The following is a 22,646-nucleotide window of genomic DNA, read 5'->3' on the forward strand; positions in this document are numbered from 1 at the left end:
ATCTACCATGCTTAGCTGCTTAATCTTGGTCTCACCACCGACATTTCCATTTTGCGGTTAAATAGGAACTCCAAGTTGACACGCTTGCTCCAATTTATACCTTTACACTTGGTGTCCTGAAGACACAAGAAGTATACTTAGCCCCTTGGACTCCAAGCTTTGATTCAGCTGTCCATTTCCCTTTCGCTTCTGCCGTTTTTCAGTCTGGAATGGGCATTATTGTTAATATAACAGCTTATATCTTGTCATAACTATTCATTATGGTGGAAGAGTGAAATTACCATATTCTTTAGATTGGAACATTCAGCTGGATCCACTTGCTTACGAGCAGGACCATGTTCTACAGCCTGGACTCTACTTGCAAACGTTAGGGAGCGTAGAGTTTCTTCGGAGTCTTTCGAGCTTGGACTTATCTGCACAAACATTAAACATTTGTAGTCCCCACCTGTAATAAAACTTGAACAAATAAGTTCGCCATCTTTTTTGGACATTCTATTGCGCTAATGGAAACAAATGGAGTAGAAGGCAATGAACTCCATCATTTTGCTAAAAAGATGTGCAATTACCACATTAGCAGTAAAAGGAGAAAACTTACCTAATGAGCTTTGGAGCAAGCGTGTCAACTTGGAGTTCCTATTTGACCGCAAAAAGAAAATGTCGGTGGTGAGACCAAGATTAAGCAGCTAAGCATGGTAGATGCCTTAGTATGTGAATATGACTAACCTGTAAGGGATATGCGAATTTTTTAATGCAAGGGCAGATATAACATCACCCAAGGCAGATAGTGATTTATTGATGAACTTTGCCTCCTCGAGCCTATCACCTTCTACTCCAGTTTCTCCTACTCTCAAACTTCCGGCAAGGTCAACTAACCACATATAGCTTAAGGTCCTCTGACCCGTCACCAAATTTGAGCCAGTGACGGTGACCCTAACCAAACTGCAAATGGAACACAAGTCCGGGCACAAAACATGAGGCAAAATGTTTTATCACAATGCTATAGTAATGACAGTTCAATGCCAAGTTGACAAAACTGAATCTAAATGGTGGTGATAATTTTTGAAAACTGAAAGGGTATCCTAGATGATTATCTTAATCAATTAGAAAGAATGAATACATAACATGAGGTAAAACACCACAGCCCTCACCTGTGGGAGCGGCTACTGAGTTCATTTGCATTGGTTGCCGCAACAGATCTATTCCGAGCACCAGCTCTCAGTATCTCCCATGCACCGTCTCTGTCATAAATTGGAACATCAATCAAACCAGGCACCGCTTGCGTTCCATCAGCACTTTGCTTAATATCCATGCTTGCATTGCAAAAAGATACTATGATTCAGCAACAAAACCTTTTCCCATCAGAAGGAGAAATAAAGGAAATGTACCTTTTTAATTGCTTATTGCTCTCACCAAGCAGACCCCTTATCTTTCCATTGTAAACTTCCAGAATGCCAATCGAAAATGTATATGCAACAGATGCACTTCTTTCTATCGAGATTCTGAACAATTCTTGCAAAGCCCTATAATTTACACCCCCTATTTCCTCGAACCCCTTCCATAGTAAATGTTTTACCAGCTCCTGTCTGTCCATAGGCAAAGATACATAGATTGAAGTCATCCATCACTGACCTAATAACAGGCACCGTTTCTGAAAATACTACCTCTGATGAAAAAGATCAGAATTTGACCGGTTAATTCATCATCCTTAAACATGCATACCAGTAGCATACTGGACAATGCAATTAGGTACAATATTTGTAACTATTCACAAATATACCTTGGTCATCCTCTAGGCCAAAAACATAATCGAACTTGAAGGCCTTCCTTTCTTTTCCGACAGGAGTAAACTGCAGCACATTCTTCTTTTCTGGATCGATCTCAACCACAGAGATGTACTTATCGTTCAGGGGCCTGCATCTGCAGAACACCCTAATGTTCCCCCTCAGCTCAATAAGCTCATTGTGTAAAGAACGCCTCTCTGCGCACTCCATGTACTTCTTCATGAGAACATCATATCTCGATGCCCACTCCTTTGAACAATTGGTCACCTGTTAATTGTACAAGATGAATTATTCAGCTAAATCGCTTAAATATGTCACACCTGTCACGAAAAAGAGGCTGAATAGATTAATTGTATTGCGGCCCACTAGGGACTATATATAGAGTACATGAGACTAGAGATGAAAACCCTAGACTAGGAGATTACATAAATACCCCTGACTATTATACCCTTAACACCACCGTGTGATAAACCCATAAGCAGTGAGAAACCAAAATCAGTAAAAAAAAATCTACTATGGATGCAGCACAATGGTGGGGGGTGGGGCAGCCCTCATTTTCCAGCCAAGAAATATGGTGCCCAAGAAAAATTGGTTCACATGGGTACAAGTAAAAAAATACTTGCCGTTCATAATTTTCTTGTGCGGTTCGCCAACACTCATGCTTGACATCCAATATATTCTTTGTGGAATCCAATTCAATTTCCAATCTTTTTATATCTGCTCTGTTAATAGGAACAAAGAGCAGCAAAATTATGTCAATCAACTCTAGAATAGAAAACTAATTCTTTCCTAGTTTAGTTTAAACAGATACTTACTCTTTATGAGTAACATCATTTTGTAGAAAGTTTATGAGAGAAGACTCCATCACAGTCACACCTTCACACTTCTCCATTTCTGATAACTTATCCCTCAACGGAGGGATTTCATCTTCCATATCTTTTCCCCTGACCTCCGCCTGCACATGAATATTAAAAAGTCAATGTGCATATAAAGCAAGGTACAGAGTCTGTGGGAGAGAAAAAAGGTAGAGTCTTCAATATAACATATATATAACTTGTATAGCTATACTAGGGAGTGTATAAGCGTGTATGTCAGGCAATGTGATGGTGGGGGATGATTAGTAGATCGAGGTTGGCGCAGGGAGTGGTCGTGGGATGTTTCTGGTTGAGGTTTAGGGCCGTGGGGCCGTGGTTTTGGAGCCAGCGATGGCTTCTGTGAGAAACAGGGGAGGAAGGATTGATCTATTACTTGAGTTTCCCATATTACAATAGGCTTTATATGTAGCCCCATGTTTACAGCTTATCTCAATCCTCATCTATACCGACTACCAAAACTGACTCCTATTTATCCTCCAACTCTAACTAAACAAATCTGCTATCTCGAAATAACTGAACCATACAGGTTCTGACCCAAATTCGACACAGAAACAGCCTGTATTGGCCGCAATCTCCTACTGAACCTGCTTATGACACCTAGTATAATGACGCCCATACATGACATCTCTCCCTGCCTGGACAATCAGCTCGTCCTCGAGCTGGAAACTGGGATAGACGCGCCGGAATTCGTCCAATGGCATCCATGATGCCTCTGCAGCCTGATGTCCCTGCCACTGCACCAAAACCTCCTGAAGGCCGCGATCCTGACGACTCTTCAGAACCCTTTCAGGGACCAGGCAAACCCGCCCATGACGTATAGGAGGCAACACTGGTGCAGTCTCCGGGGGCGTCCCATGGAAAGGCTTGAGAAGACCAACATGAAAAACATTGTGCAGACGAGTACCCAACGGCAGCTGAAGACGATACGCCATATCACCCACGCGATCGAGGACTTTGAATGGACCAAAATACTTGGGCCCCAGCTTCCCACGACCATGAATAAACAAAGAAGCCATGGGATGATGAAGCAGCCGCAGCCAAACCCAATCCCCCGGACAGAACTCCAGCTCTCGGCGATGCTTGTCATATTGAGCCTTGTAGAGCTGTTGGGCCCGTTCCAAACGATCCCGAATCTCCACCAGAAATTCATCGCGGTCCCGAAGTTGCTGATCGACTGCAGCTAGGCGAGCCAAACCATGGTCATAAGTGATGGTCGCATGTGGAGCCTGACCATAGACAACATGAAAAGGAGAGGTGCCCAGGGATGTCTGGAAGGATGTGTTATAACAAAACTCAGCCCATGGGAGCCATTGCAACCACTGACGAGGCCTTTCCCCAGCAAGACATCGCAGGTACATAACAATGATCTTATTTGTCGCTTCAGACTGGCCATCTGACTGAGGGTGAAAAGCCGTTGTCATATTAAGCTTAACGCCTGATAGGCGAAACAGTTCCTGCCAAAAGCCACTAGTGAACACGGGATCTCGATCACTGACAATAGAAGCAGGGATCTCATGGAGGCGGACAATATCAGCAAAGAAAGCATGAGCCACTGAGGTTGCTGTGTATGGATGTCCCAGTGCAATAAAATGGGCAAACTTTGAAAACCTATCCACCACTGTGAGGATAACTGACTTGCCGTTAATGCACAGGAAGCCTTCCACAAAATCCATGGCAATGTCACTGAAAACAGAAGAAGGCACCTCGAGGGGTTGGAGAAGACCGGCCGGCTTAAGCTAGGCCACCTTGTTCTGTTGACAAACCGAGCAGACAAGCACATGCTCGCGTACCTTGAGGCGGTCCCGAGGGATGAAGAAATCCGCGCGCAGGCGTTGGAGGGTCTTCTGTATGCCTTCATGCCCGTTGTCATGAATCGTCGCCACAATGGAGGATGCCAATGGCGACGTGTCAGGGACGAACACACGGCCTTTGTGAAGCAGCAGCCCATCAACAGAGGACCAATCGTCCACACCCTCCATAGCTTTCTTCCGAATAGATTCCAAAGAGGGGTCTGTGGCTACGGCGTGACGAATGTCATAAAAAACGGAGAACCGCAGGCTGGATAGAGCAGAACATGCCATGGGATCATCAGCATGGCGCCTGGACAGCGAGTCAGCCACTATGTTAGCACGGCCTGGCTTGAACTCAACGGTGAAATCAAACCCAATCAACTTGCTAGCCCACTGGTGCTGAGAGATTGTTGATAATCGTTGATCGAGCAAGAACTTGACTACGATGATCTGTTTGGATGATGAATTCCCTGCCCCATAAATAGGGCCGCCAATGCTTGACCGCTTGTACCAAGCCAATAAGCTCGCGCTTGTAGTCCGCCAATTTGGTGTGGCATGCAGCAATTGGGCGACTGAGAAAAGCGATGGCCCCGCTCCCTTGATGAAGTACTGCTCCGAATCCGGATCCTGATGCATCACATTCGACAATGAACCTCTGTACAAAATCAGGGAGCTGAAGCACAGGGGCCGTTGTGAGGGCCTGTAGGAGGGCCGCAAAAGCTGCAGCAGCTTCCTCAGTCCACAGGGATCCTTCCTTTCATAGGAGTTTGGTGAGGGGCGCTGTTATGTCGCCGTAATTTCGGATAAAACGCCGGTAATAGCCTGCCAGCCCAAGGAATTCCCGAACTGCACGTACTGATGTTGGAACTGGCCAGGAAACGATGGCGTTGACCTTCTCTGCATCCATGGCGACTCCATCTGAACTGATGACATGGCCCAAGTATGCAACCGACTGGGATCCAAAAGAGCACTTAGATTTCTTGAAGTAAAGGGAGTGCTCTTGGAGCGTACGTAAGATAAGGCGCACATGCCGGAGATGCTCTGCCGAGGATAGACTGTAAATGAGGATAACATCAAAGAAGACGAGCACAAAACGGCGGAGGAACGGCTGCAAGACCAAGTTCATGAGAGCCTGGAAGGTGGCGAGTGCATTGGTGAGACCAAAAGGCATGACCAGGAACTCAAATAACCCTTGGTGAGTGCGGAACGCTGTCTTGGCCACGTCCTCCTCAACCATAATGTTAGAGTATATTAGGCAACTCCAGATATGGTAGTTTAAGATTGATGTAATTCCATGATAGCCTTCCTTATCTCTAGGGGAGGTGCCTTGCCCTCCAATCCTTGTACTCCTATATATACCGCCCAAGGGGCTCATTGCAATACAATCGACCACATTATACGCATCCTACATTTCCTACATGGCATTAGACGCCTAGGTTACGAGATCCTAACCCTAGTCGCGTCGCCGCTTCCGCTGCACCCGCGCGCCCCCGGGGAGATCGAGATTGATCTCCGCCGGGGGCAGCGCACTCCTAGGATGCGCCGCGGATCCATCTGATCCGCGCTGCCGTCGTCGTCAACCAGCAGGGTTGACCTCTACCGTCGCCGTGGCCGCGTCGCTCGTCGGCATCGCCATGGCCCCGCCTTGGGCCGCCACCGCCTCCGCGTCGTCGTCTTCGGCACCGCATCAGCACCCGCCGCCCCTTCCGCGCAACATCCAGGCGCCCCCCCCTCCCACTAGCGCCGCCGCACCGCTGCCCCTAAGTGCGAGTGCGTGGCTGCGGAGGAAGCTATGGGGCCGCCAAGACACCGCGCCATCGGGACCGTCGGGCCAGTGCACCGCCGACCGACATCGCCGCTGGGCCGCAGCGCCCCTCCATCGCCGGCTACCTCCCCTGCGCCATCGGCCACCGCCCTTCCTCCCCCAGCGCCGCCTCTGCTTCTCGAAGACGCGGCTGCGGGGGCAGATCTTAGCCTGCCAAGAGGAGGAGAGCCGCTCGGGTTTCCGATCTCCTCTGTTTCTTATGTCCCGTGTTGACCTGCGGGGAAGAGACAAGGAGAGAGGAATTCGCTACGGCACCCGAGATTGTACCCGGAGGTCACCCTGCTACTGCTGTGTGTTTTTCTTAGGTTTTTTCCTGATTCATTATCGGGTTTGCGTCGTCCTGCCGTTCGTCGCCGTTCATCGTCGACACTCCCGAAGGACGAGGTTGTTGTTGCGCCCTCCAGGCTGCAGCAACGACATTCATGATCAAGCCACCCTACCGGTGTCGTCGCCTTTTCAGGCGGTGGCGCCACTCGCCGCCGGTCTTCGTCAAGTAGGCGCTCGATCCGCCTCCGCGCCTCCATCCTTTCTCGCGCGGACATCGCCGCCGATGTTCCTGAAGGAAGACGTCGTCGCCACCCCTGATCTGAGCGCGACACTTGCTGCAACCTGCGCCGTCGCCGCCCTTGTCCTAAGCGTGACCTAAGTCGCAAACCGCGCCGTCTACCATCATCATCCGCCGCGCCGTCCTGCTGCTATCTTCGGCAAGAAGCTGCTGAGTTTGTGTACTCGAGCACCTCGACGACTTCGACCACGTCCACCTCGACTTCGGCTACTACGGCACTAAAGGGCTATCATCTGCATAAGTCTCCAGTCAAAGCTTTCGCACCGGCGTTCCGACTGCAGAGGGGATACGTCTCCATTGTTCTCCAGTCTGACCGTTCGTGTTGCTACTGCTACGACTGCGGGGGGATGTTAGAGTATATTAGGCAACTCCAGATATGGTAGTTTAAGATTGATGTAATCCCATGATAGCCTTCCTTATCTCTAGGGGAGGTGCCTTGCCCTCCAAGCCTTGTACTCCTATATATACCGCCCAAGGGGCTCATTGCAATACAATCGACCACATTATACGCATCCTACCTTTCCTACACATAAGCACTTGGTGATATCCGGAACGAAGGTCCAATTTGGTAAAGTACTGGGCACCCTTCAGTTCATCTAGGAGCGCTTCGACTATGGGAATTGGAAACTTGTCCTTGATAGTTTTGGAGTTTAAAGCTCTGTAGTCAATGCATAGACGCCAGGAACCATCATGTTTCTTGACCAGCAGTGCGGGCGACGAGAATGCCGAAGTACTCGGGCAAATAACGCCTTGGCGCAGCAACTCGGCACACTGGCGTTCCAGTTCTTTCTGGATATGGACATATCTGTATGGTCGGACTGCAACGGCGTCAGTTCCCGGGTACAGCCGTATGTGGTGGCAGATCGACCGCGAGGGGGGCAGGCCAGTTGGGTCGGCGAACAAGTCGCTGAATTCTTCCAGGAGGTCTTGCATCAATGTATGGGACCCTGCCTGGATGGCATGAACTGTCGGAGGACTGGAGCGATCCAGACCAGGCCAAAGAATCTAGCAATCGTCCCGTCGGAAACACAGCGTCTGCTCGGCGAAGTCCCAGAGCAAGGGCCCAAGCGCACCTAGAAAGCAGACTCCTAGAATCAAATCATAGCCTCCCACGGCGATGGCATAGCAATCGATGAGGAATCGCTCAGACCCCACTTCAATTGGCGTATCCGGGAAGCCGCCAGAACAAGTGACGCGCTCCCCATCCCCAACGGTGACATGCAGGCCGTGTCGCTGGTGGAGGCAAAGTCCAAGCTAGCGTGCGATGCCTTCGTCGATGAGGTTGTGGGAGAATCCTGAGTCCAAGAGCGTGGTCAGACGATGGGGACCAATGAACACCCAGACCTTCATGGTGCTGAACTTGCTGGGACGGATGCCTGTGAATGCATGTAGGGACAGTGCCAAATCATCCGCCTCGGTTGCCGGTGGTGTCTCCGTGTCTCCTTCTGCTAGCTCCTCGGCGACAATCTTCATGATGAAGAGGTTCTTGCACTTGTGGCCATAGACGAGTTTCTCATCACAATTATAGCAGAGGCCCGCAGCGCAGTGCTGGGACATCTCGCTGGGAGTGAGGCGACGGTGACCCGGTGTCGAGGACGCGGCAGACGTCGCTGGTGTGGGGGAAGGTCCCAGCAGAGCGGGGGATGAGGCCGCCGTTCCCGTGGGAGCTGTGGAAGCCCCTGGGCGGAAGGTCGATCGAGGCCGTGAAGGCGGAGGATCGGAGATGGCCTGATGTTGCTCGTAGGCGCGCGCCAGTTTGATGGCCTCGTTCATCGTACGAGGGCTGCGGAGGGCGACGTCAATCTGAAGTGGGTTTCGGAGCCCGGCGACAAAAAATTGAACCTGCTGGTCCTCGGACAGTTCGTGGTCGCGACAGACCAGAGCCATGAAGCGGTCGCAGTAGTCCTCAACGGTGGAAGTCCGGTGCAGGAGCTTGAGTTCTCCGAGCGCACTGTCCGTCATGGGTGGTCCGAAGCAGGTGTGCACAAGCTTGACGAAGGAATGCCAAGACGGTGCGCCGGTGTTGAGCTCAAGACGAAAATACCAGAGCTGCGCAGGTCTTGTCATGTGCAGGGATGCGTACCACATCTTGCGCGCATCTGGCGTGTTCTGTCCCCTGAAGAAAGTTTCGCATCTATTAAGCCAAGGCAGAGGGTCTTCCTTGCCGTCATAAGTGGGGAACTCCAGCTTGGCTCGGGGGTGGAACCCGTCATCTGGCTGCAGGAAGCGGGACGTGGTCTGCGTTTTGTCGTCTGGGGAGACAACAGAGCCGCCTAAACCGAGGCCGCCCTCCTGGTCGTCGCGGCCAGAGACATCCTCCGGGTCGGGGCCCTTGCCCATAGCAGCCGGATCCAGGCGGGTCACAGCGGCGGACAGGAGCTTGATGTGGTCACCCTATTTGGTGATGGTCTTCTGCACATCCTGGTGTGCCTTGGTGAAGGTTGCGGCCATGTCCTCCAGGCGCTTGGCGAGGTCTTCCATGGTGATTGGCTGCGACATGGTGGGGAGATCAGAACAAGAGCAATCTGATACCAGTTGTGATGGTGGGGGATGATTAGTAGATGGAGGTTGGCGTAGGTAGTCGTGGGATGTTTCTGGTCGAGGTTTAGGGCCGTGGGGCCGTGGTTTTGGAGCGAGCGATGGCTTCCGTGAGAAACAGGGGAGGAAGGATTGATCTATTTCTTGAGTTTCTCATATTACAATAGGCTTTATATGTAGCCCCCTGTTTACAGCTTATATTAATCCTTATCTAAACCGACTACCAAAACTGACTCCTATTTATCCTCCAACTCTAACTAAACAAATCTCCTATCTCGAAATAACTGAACCATACAGGTTCTGACCCAAATTCGACACAGAAACAGCCTGTATTGGCTGCAATCTCCTACTGAACCTGCTTCTTATGACGTCTAGTATAATGACGCCCATACATGATAGGCAATAATTGCCTTCCTTGTACATCAAGCCATAGTGGCTATATATATGAAGTCACCCTTATCCTATTCTACAATGAGCTTACATGATTATGATGTATCTATAACAGCATTCATATAATCAAATCCCATAATTATGCGAGGCTCCAACAGGCCATTTTTAAAATTTGGCTATGAACAACAGCATCACGTAATGGTTATGTCTTATACAATGTACTTCATCACTTGCCTAATAGATAGCATTTTTTTACTAAAATCCCTACATATTTTTTCTCTCAAACTGGCATGGGAATTTATACAATTGCTTATTAATATGATGAAAAGTTAGACATATAAAAATAATTGCCATGGGCATACTTTAGATGGTCCTGAACCAACGCAGTGCAGAAAAAGTTGAGTTGAGTCGTGTAGGGACTGACTACTAGTAGACTAATCGTGACAAAATCATATTGACAAAAAATAAGAATTATAAATCACTTTTGGTTTAATAGTTAAAGTAATATACCTTTTGCGCCAATGATCTTTTGTGGTCACGAAGGCTAGCCAACATTTCTTCTTTCTTATTTTTTTTGCAATTGACACCATTAGCCACACACAGTGTTCGGAGCTCAGTTTGCGATAAATCTTCTAAATTTATCTTTAAATGGGCCATGTTTTGCAACACTTCCTTTGTTAATCCCTTCCTAATTCCCAAATGCAATATTTGCATCAAGAATGGTTTCTTCACATTTGCGAATAAACCCTGCACAAAAAATAAACAAAGATTAGATAGAGAATAATCAGCGTAGACTATTATGGGAATGAATGCTAAGAATTGTTATGTTGCTACTTTGTGTTGTGCACTAGTGCTCTAGTAGCACTAATTATTATGGGAATGAATGCTAAGAATTGGCAGAATTTATGGCATTGTTTACTTCTGCATTTTTATGGTATTATCTAGCATATGCAGGGTATTTTCATGACATTCCAAACTATGTTTGTTTCTCCTAGTGTTCATTTCCATAACAACAAAGCCTGAAACAGATAACGGCTACCGTTACAATAAAAGGGGAAAGCTAGATGTTTCAAGGGGGAACTAAGAAAAAAACGGAAAAGGAATCAAACAGTTACAAATAAGCATAACCAGTGAGTAGTCAAATGATGACTTGAGAATTCTGCAATGTGAGGACAGGTTGTTGCTTTGGGAATTGTAGAGGGGTTGCAAAGTGAACCTTATTTTAGCAGTTGCAATTGAGACGGTGCTGGACTACTGGAGCACCCTAATGTAACTTCAGTAACAGAGTTGACAAGGATGCTTTTTTGGAACTCATGATCCATGGCATTTAATTTTAGGAACGTGGAGTAAAACATAACTCTGGTAAAATTGAAGAATGAAGTTTGATCAAGACCATTTTTGGATCAAATATGCAGCAAAGACTGCATAGTCTTTAATTTTAGGAACGTGGAGTAAAACATAACTCTAGTAAAATTGAAGAATGCTACTTTAAGTTTGATAAAATCCATTTTGGGATCAAATATGCAGCAAAGACTGCATAGTATGCTGTCCTTACCATCTGTGCTGCTTCTGGTGAAAGGGGTTTCACTTCCTCACACGCATGATCAGCAACTAACTCTACAACGCCTGCACCACCAATGGTGAACTTTTTAATATTTTTTCTTGTCATATTCAAGTACATGTGGTAATGCTGGGGAGACTACCAACCTTTGTCGCGTAGAAAGGGTTCCATTTCATGTGTAAACTGTTCCTGGGACCATCCTTAAGCTCCACCTGAGGCATCATGAAGTGGTAAGTTTTCTTAAACAAACTAAAAATGATATTAACATAAAGAAGAATAACACCCGCAGCAGGATAAAGAACTATTGCAAGTAAGTGCCATCGTCACAGTAGTGAATCGGTAATCACCAAGAGGTCAATCTTGACATTGGACAAAATGGGGAAATGTGTGGCTAAACTTGGTCTTCCTACTCTTTGGAAGAGACTAAAGATGCATGAAAAGAAAGTGAAAAGAAAGTAGAATACCATTTCCGTTGCGGTCCTTCCTGTCCTTGCACAATTATGCTCCTCGAATTCTGGAAACAGCCTGCAGGGGTAGGATATATGATCATAATGTTTATATGGCCACAACAAGAATATAACCAAATGCTAGTAATGTTGATGAACAAATAAAATATCGGTATAAGGCAGGAAGATACTCCACCAAGCACCTATGATCAAGATGAGTTCATCAGTTACACTTACACAAGCGAAGTTTCGAGAAATGTTGTAATAAATGAGGACATTGGAAAACAAGAGTGCAATGTCTCGCAACATGATATGCAACAAGCTAATACAGAATGAGAGGGAATCTTCATCTAATGGTGTGGCACCCGCGTTCTGTCTCCATTCTTTCCTTTTCATCAATCCCCTTGTCAAGATCAGTTCAAATAACAATTATTAACAAGGACGGTTGTCATGAACCTAGTTCATAAGGGGGATAAATGCCCGCTGGTAGGATAGCCGGGGGGCTGCGGCTGCTTAGATGGGGACTAAGACTTAGTCTGGGTTGATGAACTGGGGGCTACATTGATTTCTCTTCTTGGTTAACTTTAGTTGATACAACTCCCCTCTTTATATAGAGAGGATTTACTTGACTTCCAAGGAATAGATCTAATCTAATCTTATCTATCTCTATCCTTGTCTTACTGCTAAGTAACCCTGAGAAACCCCTGCTAGCGACGTCCTGTAGCTCTGACCTAGCCCAAAGGGCCCATCCGATTGCCCATTACAACGGTCTAATGGTGCATATATAGCAAACAATAGCTAAATGCATTCAGAAATTCCATTAATATTAATCACTTTGAGAACTCCGCCTGTGTTGACTGGAAGACTTTCGAGTCGTCTCAACATAGCCGGTCCCAAGCCTGGGTAAAGGAGGAGGGTTGCGTTAGGTTTGGCAAACCAGCGTCAAAACATGCCACTCAAATGGATATGAAACCCATAAGAAATTCGTTGGGGCGTAACCCTCTTAGCGACGCGCTACATCGGAACCCGGGTGTGGTGTTAAATGGACAAGGGCCGGGTCGCCATCCCCCCAATGGTGTGTCGTATCGTGACCTGGGTACGATGATAAGTGAGCAAAGGTCGGGTCGTCGCAGCCTGAGTGGCGCGCTACATCTACGCCCGGGTGTAGTGAAAAATGAGCAAGGGTCTTCGCACTTCCCTCGACGGGTGCGAAGGGTAACAAAGTTAGCCGAGCAAACTAGGATTCGTATAGGTAGCTGGAACATAGGGTCCCTAACGGGTAGGTTGCGAGAGCTAGTTGATGCAGCGATTAGGAGGCGTGTAAATATTCTATGCATTCAGGAGACTAAATAGAAGGGCCAAAAGGCGAAGAAGATTGAGGATACTGACTTCAAGCTTTGGTACACGGGAGCAACACCGGGTAGGAATGGTGTCGGTATCTTGATCGATATGAGCCTTAAGGATGGAGTCGTAGAGGTTATAAGGCGAGGCGACCGGATTATCCTGGTCCGGTTGGTAGTTGGAGATTCGGCTATGAATGTGATCAGTGCCTATCCATGTTATACAGTCGTCTAGTCGAACCTAGTCGCCATGGCACCGATAAGGCGACTAGTCGCGACTAGTCGTCGATCAGGTCGATTACTCGACCCTAGTCGGTCCTAGTCGTCGCTATAGTCGTCCTATATATCCCACGACATATATGTACATGTATATGTACTTATATACTATATAGCAAGCAGGAACACAATGATAGTCAGTTTGGTGACACTTACTTGTGAGATTTGATGTTTGAACTGTCCAGAACTCCATATTCTTGTCCCACACTCCATATCCTTGCTGTTCTGCTGCTGAAACTGTAATTACAAAGAGAAAAACTGAAGTCAGTAGCTGAAATTAAATGTGTAACAGCATTACAGCAAGTGAGCAAGTAATTCAAAATTTAAAAAGAACACAACTAAACCAGGGCAGCAGGCAACCAGCAAAGCATACATATTACATAGACAATTAGACAGCTAAATAGGTTCAGTGTTCAGACATTCAGTACATAAATAGGTTCAAATGATAAGTTGATAATAAGCTGAACACTTCAGCTGAACAACACATCAGCACACAACAATTCAACAAAGCAGCAAATTTCAAAAGAAGACAGCCCAGCCATGCAGCTAATCAAGCAATGCTTCATTCAATTGAAATTCTTGTTCTCCATCAGGTGGTCCTCCGGAATCTTCACCATCCTCCATTGTATATTCTGAATCTGATACACCATGCTGGTCACCTGGTGCATCTACCTCCATCATCTCCTGATCACTGTCATTCAGTTCAGCAATATCCTGAGCCACTTCCTGAGTAGCATTTGCCCTCCTTGGACGCTTCTTCCTAGCATAAGTGTGGCTAACAGCAGCAGCAGAACGAGCAGCAGCCGCCCTTTTCAGGCCACGACCCTGGAGACCTTCAGTTGCACCAATAGCTTCATCCATCTGCCCCCAAGTCAGCACGTTGCCATCCCCATCTACTGCTGCTCCTGTGTGAACTGGATCAGAATTTACATCAACCCATTCACTCTCCCAATTAAATTCTTCAAGAATCAGAGGGTTGGATTTCTTTGCTTTGGAGCCAAGTTCTCTAATTTTTTGAAATCTATTTGACATCTTCCGGTTGTAGCTAACATACACCAGCTTGCTCAACCTTTTGTGCTCTAATCTGTTCCTCTTTTTGGTATGGACCTGAACAAATAGACAATGCAAAATCAGATTAGTGTCCAAGGAATATAGCCACCAAACTCCAATTGGTTTGTACTAGTACAGTGGTACTTACATGAGAAAATGTGCTCTAAATAACAAGCCCTCTACTTGTGCCACTGGTTCCTATGCTTTAGCACTCGTCCGAGACTGAGACACCGAACCCAGGCACCATGGCTCGGTCTGCCAAGACTCGAGATGGCTAAATGTAATTTTTTGCACAATTTGTACGCTCCTACATGCTATTAAGGAGGAACCATTGAACATAATCCTTCCATATATTGGCAGGACAATGGATGGACTTTGAATCAAGCTGGATCCTGTTGTGTCCCGTATTTTTGACGTATCTCTTCCATAGGGCTCAGAATCGAGGGTTGTCGGACATGTTGGAAATATGAATGTTGAAACCACACCATAGAAACAAAAGCACAAAATATACACCAACTAAGAGTTTTGGGGGCTAAATAACAAGCCCTCTACTTCTGCCACTGGTTCCTACGTTTTGGCACTCGGCTGAGACACGAACGCGGGCACCATGGCTCGGTCCGCCAAAACTAAAGATTGCCAAATTTATTTTTTTGCATAATTCATAAATTCCTATATGCTCTTAAGGAGGAACCATTGAACATAATGTTTCTCCATATTTGCAGGACAATGGATGTCCCTTGAATCAAGACGGATCCTGTTGTGTCTCGTATTTTTTGACGTATCTTCTTCCACGGGGCTCGAAATCGAGGGTTGTCAGAATGAGAAAACCACACCCTAGGAAAAAAGCTCAAAATATGCACCAGCTGAGAGTTTTGGGTGATAAATAACAAGCCCTGTACTTCTGCCACTGGTTCATATGCTTTGGCACTCGGCCGAGACACCGAACCTGGGCACCATGGCTCGGTCCACCAAAACTCAATATGGCAAAATCTAATTTTTTGCACAATCCGTAAATTCCCACACGCTCTTAAGGAGTAACCATTGAACATAATGCTTATCCATATTGGCAGGACAATGGATGACCCTAGAATCAAGTCGGATCTAGTTGTGTCCCGTATTTTTGATGTATCTTCTTCCACAGGGCTTGTAATCGAGGGTTGTCAGGCATGTTAGAAAGATGAATGATGAAACCACACCCTAGGAAGGAAAGCTCAAAATATGCACCAACCAAGAGTTTTGGAGGCTAAATAACAAGCCATCTAATTCTACCACTGTTTCCTATGCTTTGGCACTCCACCGAGACACAGAACCCGGGCAACATGGCTCGGTCTGCCAAGACTCAAGATGGCTATATCTAATTTTTTACACAATTCGAAAATTCCTACACGCTCTTAAGGAGGAATTATTGAACATAATACTTCTTCATATTGGCAGGACAATGGATGACCCTTGAATCAAGCTGGATCCTATTGTGTCCCGTGTTTTTGATGTATCTTCTTCCACGGGGCTTGGAATCGAGGGCTGTCAGACCTGTAGGAAAGATGAATGTGGAAACCACACCTAGGAACGAAAGCTGAAAATATGCACCAACCGAGAGTTTTGGGGGCTAAATAACAAGCTCCCTACTTCTCCCACTGGTTCCTATGCTTTGACACTCGGCCGAGACACCGAATACGGCACCACGGCTTGGTCCACCAAGACTCAAGGTTGCCAAATCTAATTTTTTACACAATTAGTAAATTCCTACGTGTTCTTAAGGAGGAACCTTTGAACATAATGCTTCTCCATATTGGTAGAACAATGGATGGCTCTTGAATCAAGACGGATCCTGTTGTGTCCCGTATTTTTGACGTGTCTTCTTCCACGGGGCTCGGAATCGAGGGCTGTCGGACATGTTGGAAAGATGCATGTGGAAACCACACACTAGGAACGAAAGCTTAAAATATGCACCAACTGAGAGTTTTGCTGGCTAAATAACAAGCCATCTACATCTCCTATTGTTCAGATGCTTTGGCACTCGGTCGAGACACCCAACCCTGGCTCCATGGCTCGGTTCGCCAAGACTAAAGATGGCCAAATTTATTTTATTGCACAATTCGTAAGTTTCTACTTGCTCTTAAGGAGGAACATTGAACATAATGATTCTCTATATTGGCAGGACAATGGATGTCCCTTGAATCAAGCCGGGTCTTATTGTGTCCCGTATTTTTGACATATGTTCTTCCACGGGTCTCGGAATCGAGGGCTATCGGACATGTTGGAAAGATGAATGAGGAAACCACACCCTAGGAATGAAAATTAAAAATATGCACCAACCAAAAGTTTTGAGGGCTAAATAACAAGCCCTCTACTTCCGCCACTCGATCCTATGCTTTGGCACTCGGCCGAGACACCGAACCCGGGCACCATGGCTCGATCTGCCAAGACTCGAGGTGGCCAAAGTTAGTTTTTTGCACAATACATGAGCTCCTATATGCTCTTAAGGAGGAACCATTGAACATAATGCTTTTATATATTGGCAGGACAATGGATGACCCTTGAATCAATCTGGATCCTGTTGTGTCCCGTATTTTTTAGTATCTTCTTCCACGGGGTTCGGAATCGAGTGCTACCGGACCTGTTGGGAAAACGAATGAGAAAACCACAACAACTGAAGTTTTGGGTGCTAAATAACAAGCCCTCTACTTTGGCCACTGGTTCCTATGCTTTGGCACTCGGCTGAGACACCGAACGCGGGCACCGCACCATGGCTCGGTCCGCCAAGACCCAAGGTGGCAAAATCTAATTTGTTACACAATCCAGAAATTTCTACACGCTCTTAAGGAGGAACCATTGACCATAATACTTCTCCATATTGGCAGGACAATGGATGACCCTTGAATCAAGATGAATCTAATTGTGCCCCATATTTTTGACGTATCTTCCACGGGGCTCGGAATCGAGGGTTGTCGGACCTATTGGAAAGATGAATGTGGAAACCAAAACCTAGGAACAAAATATCAAAATATGCACCAACTAAGAGTTTTAGAGGTTAAATAATAAGCCATCTACTTCTCCCACTGGTTCCTATGCTTTGGCTCTTGGCCGAGACACCAATCTCGGGCACCATGGCTCGGTCAACCAAGACTCAAGATGGCCAAATGTATTTTTTTGCAAAGTCCATATGGTCCTACACACTCTTAAGGAGGAACCATTGAACATAATGCTTCTCCATGTTGGCAGGACAATGGATGACCCTTGAATCAAGACGGATCCAATTGTGTCCCGTATTTTTGACGTATCTTCTTCCACGGGCCTCGGAATCGAGGGTTGTCGGACCTGTTGGAAAGATGAATGTGTCAACCACACCCTAGGAACAAAAGCTAATATATGCACCAACTAAGAGTTTTTGGGGCTAAATAACAAAACCTCTGCATCTCTCACTGGTTCCTATGCTTTGGCACTCGGCCGAGACATCGAACCCGGGCACCATGGCTCGGTCTACCGAGACTAAAGATGACCAAATTTTTTTTGCAGAATCCGTAAATTCCTACATGCTCTTCAGGAAGAACCACACCCTATCTATGATGGTTCAAAATATGCCACAACGAAGTGTTTTTGGCCCAACTAACATGCCCTCCTTTCGCACTCGTGTAAGAAACATAGCCCCATGTTTAATGATTTCGGTGATTGATGACAACCTTAATGTTTTACTAATGAAATCTGTGATTTGAAGGAAAACATAGGCTTATACGCCAAAGAGTTGGATGGATCTAGCGCGAAGGCTAAGGATTTCTAGCCCTAAGTGTCGCAAAGAAGAAAGAAGGACACTTAGGGGTTGTTTATGCTAGTTTCTAGATGGCCATACTATCAAGGGGGGTCAAGGTTAGTAGCTTGAATTGTTTCGTGTCTCGAGTTTCGCTTTATCTCAAATTCTAGTACCTTGAGCTCACTTAAAATTGGTCACCTTGAAAATGCCCAAAAAACACTTCACAAAAATGTTTGAAAAAGATTTGAAAAGAAACAGATTCAAAATCACTAAGTTTGGGGGCTGACCAAACTTTTTATACACACCGGACAGTACGGTGAGAACACATCGTACGTCTGGTGTTTACATCCCAACCCCCAACCTTAGAGTTTCTGGGCACACGGTTTTAACAAGCACCGGACCGTACAGTGCTTGAGCACCGTACCGTCCGGTGCTCACACCAAATGCCCAGCCAATTGGCCACCTGGGCTCAGTGCTTTACAAAGCACCGGACCGTACGGTGCTCAGCCTAGCCAGATGGCCACTTGGGCTCAGTGCTTTACAAAGCACCAGACCGTACCATGCATAAGCACCATACCGTCCGGTGCTCACTATTTTAGTAAAATGCACGACGGACGATATAGGTCTCGTCCGTCAAATCCATGGACATTATAGACAGTGGGGGGGTGTTTTTGAGCATCATGACGGCCATTATAGTTTTTGAACGACGGACATTAACTTTTGAACGACGGCCGTTATAGGTTTGAATTAAATTCAAAAGCCGTGTGCTGAAATTGTGAGCACCATACCGTCCGGTGCTACACTAACGGCTAGTTTTTGAACTGTTTTGAACTGGGGGAGTTGAGCTAATGAACGACGGACGTTTTCTAGTGAACGACGGACGTTATAGCTATAACATCCGGTGTACACTGCCACCACACAGTTTTAAACACTTTTTAGCCCCAATGGCTAGTTTTTCGTGGTGGCTCTATTTAAAGGCTTCCCCAGCCCTCATAACATACCTTTGGTACCCAGCATAACACTCCTACACACAAAGGTCACCTTTGGGGACAAATATACACATTTGATCAAGGATTTGAATTGAGCTCTAGGCTAGGATCTTGAGTAGAGAGGCACTCTTGCGCGAGGCCGTTCACGTGAAGACCTAGGCTCGTTACTCTTGGTGTTCACCTAGCCGGCTGAGGAGGCGGAACCCCTTGGCGAGCTTCCCGTGGAGTTGTGGAAGCCGCAAGGGAAGGCCCTTGCGCGGGCATTGTGAGTGGTTCGGAGTCCACTGTCTCGGAGCGAGGAAGGACATCCACTAGAGAGCGCTTTGTCCTTGCGCAGACCAAGGGGGAGCTTGAGCCCTTGCGCGGGTGCTCCAACGAGGACTAGGGGGAGTCGTGACTCCTCGATACCTCAGCAAAAAGATCGACGAGCCCCTACCTCTCTCTCTATATTTAAATTCCGCAATTTAAATTCCGCATTTCAATTTGTAGTTTCTTGCATGTGCTAGGTTGCAATTGATATCGTATAGCTTGCTAGGAACACACAAGTAGGCACTAGGAGGAATTGGACGGTTCGATAGGTTGAAATTGTTTTAATTTGCGATTAGAGTCCAATTCACCCCCTCTTGGACATCTTGATCCTTTCAAGTGGTATCAGAGCCTCGTTGCTCATTGGTTGAGACTTCACCGTCTCGAGCAAGATGTCTAGTGAGGGACCTCCTCCCGTCTTCAATTGTGAGGACATCTCGTATTGGAAAATACGCATGGAGACCTAACTTGAAGCCGTGGACGAGAGTGTACATCTCGCGGCCATAACCAGCTTCCCCGAGTTTGTTGATAAGAAAAACCCCACAACCGAGGAGCTAGTTTACGAGAAGTGGAATGCCAAGGCTCGTAACACTCTATTCCGTGCCTTGAGCAAAGATGTTTTCAACCGCATGAGAACAATCAAAAGTGCTCATGACATTTGGAATGAGTTATGCACGCTCCATGAAAGGACCAAGAGCGAGAGAGAGAAACGCTTTGATATTGTCTCTCGTAAAATTAATGAATTCAAAATGCTTCCTCATGAAAATGCTAATGCTATGTATTCTCGCTTGAATGTGCTTGTAGAGGAGCTAAATGGTCTCAACTTGACTCAAATGTCAAAGGCCGACGTGGCAAGGAAGATTGTTGGCTTGCTCCCGAAGGACAAGTATGCACATATCGTCACCTTCCTCCACCAAGTCGACTTCACCAATGAGACACCAGCAAATGTGCTAAGAAAGATCAACTCTCATGAAATGTACATGGAGATCAACCCCGATGAGTCTAGCACATCAAGCAAAGAGAAGAATTTGGCACTCAAGGCCACCCAAAAGAAGACCACCAACAAGAAGATCATTTTGGTCAACACTAGTGAAGATGACAAGGAAGAAAGTGATAAAGACATTGCCTTGCTAGTAAGAAGAGCAACAAGTGCCTTGAAGAAGCTAAACAAGAAGGGCATCAAGTATAGCTCCTCCAAGAACAAATTCTTTGCATCCAAGAAGAAGCCAATCGAGGAGCTAGATTGCTACAAGTGTGGAGAGCTTGGTCATCTTGCACACCAATGCAAGTTTATCAAGAGCAAGAAAGATGGCAAGCACTCAAAGCATAGCTCAAGTGGTGAAGAGAGTGATGATGAAGATGAAGATGAGAAGAAGAAAAAGAAGAAGAGCTCATGGAAAAACAAGAAAGATCACAAGAAGAGAGGCTTCACCAAGAAGGGCAAAGCATATATTGGGGAATAGATGACCGATGAAGATTCAAGTGAAGCATCCTCATCTAGCAAAGATGTTGTTGGCATTGCCATTTCCCCAATCTCAAATGCACCTCCACCTCCAAGCCCAACTCCATCATCAAGTGCTTCACCAAGTCAACCAACATGCCTCATGGCCAAGGGCTCCAAGCACAAGACATTTGATGATAGCTCAAGTGAAGAGGAAGATGATGATGCTCCCTCATATAAAGAACTTGCCACTTTAGTGAGAGATCAAAATGATCTCATCAAGAAGCAAAGCGACAAGGTTGAGAAGCTAAAGAGTGAGAAGAAAGAGCTATTGAACAAGTGCAACAAGTCACAAGCAGGATGATTCATCACTCCAATCTAAGTTTGATGAGTTGCAATAAGAGTATGACACCCTCAAGGCAATACATGAGGAGCGTGAGCACAAGTAATCACTTGGTAGCTACTCACTCTTAGAGAGCAAACAAAATGAGTTGTTGAAGGAGCATGCCCACTCAAAGAAGAGCTTTGACATCCTTGATGGTGCATTCAAGAAATTGAAGGTGTCACACAATGACTTGTGCTTAGAGAACAAAGAGTTGAAGGAAACCAATGAAGAGCTCAACACAAGCTTCAATGATATGAGAAAAGAGCATGAAGATGTGAGCACAAGATATCACTTGCTCCAACTTGCACACAAAGAAGCCCTTGAAGCCAACAATACACTTGAGAGCAAGATACAAGCCATATCAAGCGTTGGGAAGCTCACAAGCCAAGTCAAGAAGAAGATTGATCAACAATCTTGTGAGCCTTCAAGTGACAAAGAAAAATCAATGGAAGAAAAGTTTGATGAACAAGTCAACCCTTTGAGAAAGATGAGCTATGAAGAACTAGAACTTTGTCTCAAAGAGATGACCGAAGAAAAGGATGATATTCTTGGCATGAAGAGGACAATGGGTGTTGAGCTAGTGTGCTTGAGAGAAGAAAAGCAAAGGCTTATTCATGAAAATCAACAAGTAAAGAAGAACTTGGGGGATGCACTCAAAGCAAGCAAGTTGTGTGCCAAGTGCAAGAACAACAATGGAAGCAACCCTAGTGAAGAGGGCAATATCATAATCAAGCTAAAGGATAAAAATGACAAGCTCAAGAGTGAGATGAAAAGCCTCTCCACCGGGTACAAAACACTTGTGAAGGGCAACAACAAGTTTTCGGAGATGCTTGCAAATCATTCCAAGCAATTTGAGAAGAATGGGATTAGATTCCCACCAATGAAGGCTAAGTGCAAGCCACCTCCCGCTCCCAAAGTGCCCAAATGAAGATGGTGTGTTGATTGCTTGACTTCGGGTCACTTCTCCTTTGAGTGCAACAAGCCACCAAGACCATCACCACCAAGCCACATGAAGGCATATGCCTTTGGGGCACACTATGTGCTAAAGAGGCTATCTAGTGACAAAGTAATGGCAAAGTTCTTGGGTAGATATGATGAGACAAGACCAAGCAAGCTATGGGTACCCAAGTCACTCATGCCAAGTCCTCCAAATGCAAGATGGGTACCAAAACCTAAAGTGGCACCAATCTTCAAATGGGTGCCCAAGTCACAAGTCTAAGCAAGAAAGATGTGATACTAGGCAGCCAAGAAATGAATCAAAACACCGGCAAAGGGGCTATCCCATCCTCAACATGAATCACACACAAAAAGGAGGGAAATCACCCAAAAACCAACGAGAT

General features: G+C 46.3%; 2 protein-coding genes and 1 pseudogene across 2 annotated transcripts; 1 reads left to right on the forward strand and 2 right to left on the reverse strand.

Annotated features, from left to right (window-relative positions):
* Positions 1 to 44: 44 nt before the first annotated feature.
* On the reverse strand, positions 45 to 11,534 carry LOC120689581 (annotated as a pseudogene).
* Positions 11,535 to 13,694: 2,160 nt separating this feature from the next.
* Positions 13,695 to 14,595, reverse strand: LOC120689583. The gene is made up of 2 exons (XM_039971892.1): positions 14,586 to 14,595; positions 13,695 to 14,494 (listed from the first exon to the last, which is right to left on the reverse strand). Exon 2 carries the CDS (start codon positions 14,417 to 14,419, stop codon positions 13,934 to 13,936), a length of 486 nt encoding a protein of 161 aa, XP_039827826.1. The 5' UTR covers positions 14,420 to 14,494; positions 14,586 to 14,595; the 3' UTR covers positions 13,695 to 13,933.
* A 6,348-nt stretch (positions 14,596 to 20,943) lies between these two features.
* Positions 20,944 to 22,234, forward strand: LOC120692953. The gene is made up of 2 exons (XM_039976343.1): positions 20,944 to 21,235; positions 21,396 to 22,234. The coding sequence occupies exons 1-2, from the start codon at positions 20,944 to 20,946 to the stop codon at positions 22,232 to 22,234; spliced, it is 1,131 nt and encodes a 376-aa protein (XP_039832277.1).
* Positions 22,235 to 22,646: the final 412 nt, after the last annotated feature.

Source organism: Panicum virgatum, chromosome 9N (genome assembly GCF_016808335.1).
Source record: "Panicum virgatum strain AP13 chromosome 9N, P.virgatum_v5, whole genome shotgun sequence".
Classification (NCBI taxonomy): Eukaryota; Viridiplantae; Streptophyta; class Magnoliopsida; order Poales; family Poaceae; genus Panicum; species Panicum virgatum.

What these genes read in the sequence shown, in the direction of transcription:
- LOC120689583 (XM_039971892.1), bottom strand. Translation starts at nt 14,419, where the DNA reads ATGTCAAATAGATTTCAAAAAATTAGAGAACTTGGCTCCAAAGCAAAG.
- LOC120692953 (XM_039976343.1), top strand. Translation starts at nt 20,944, where the DNA reads ATGACCGATGAAGATTCAAGTGAAGCATCCTCATCTAGCAAAGATGTT. An exon ending in CAAGGTTGAGAAGCTAAAGA is followed by an intron (nt 21,236 to 21,395) that starts GTGAGAAGAAAG and finishes ACTCACTCTTAG; the next exon opens with AGAGCAAACAAAATGAGTTG.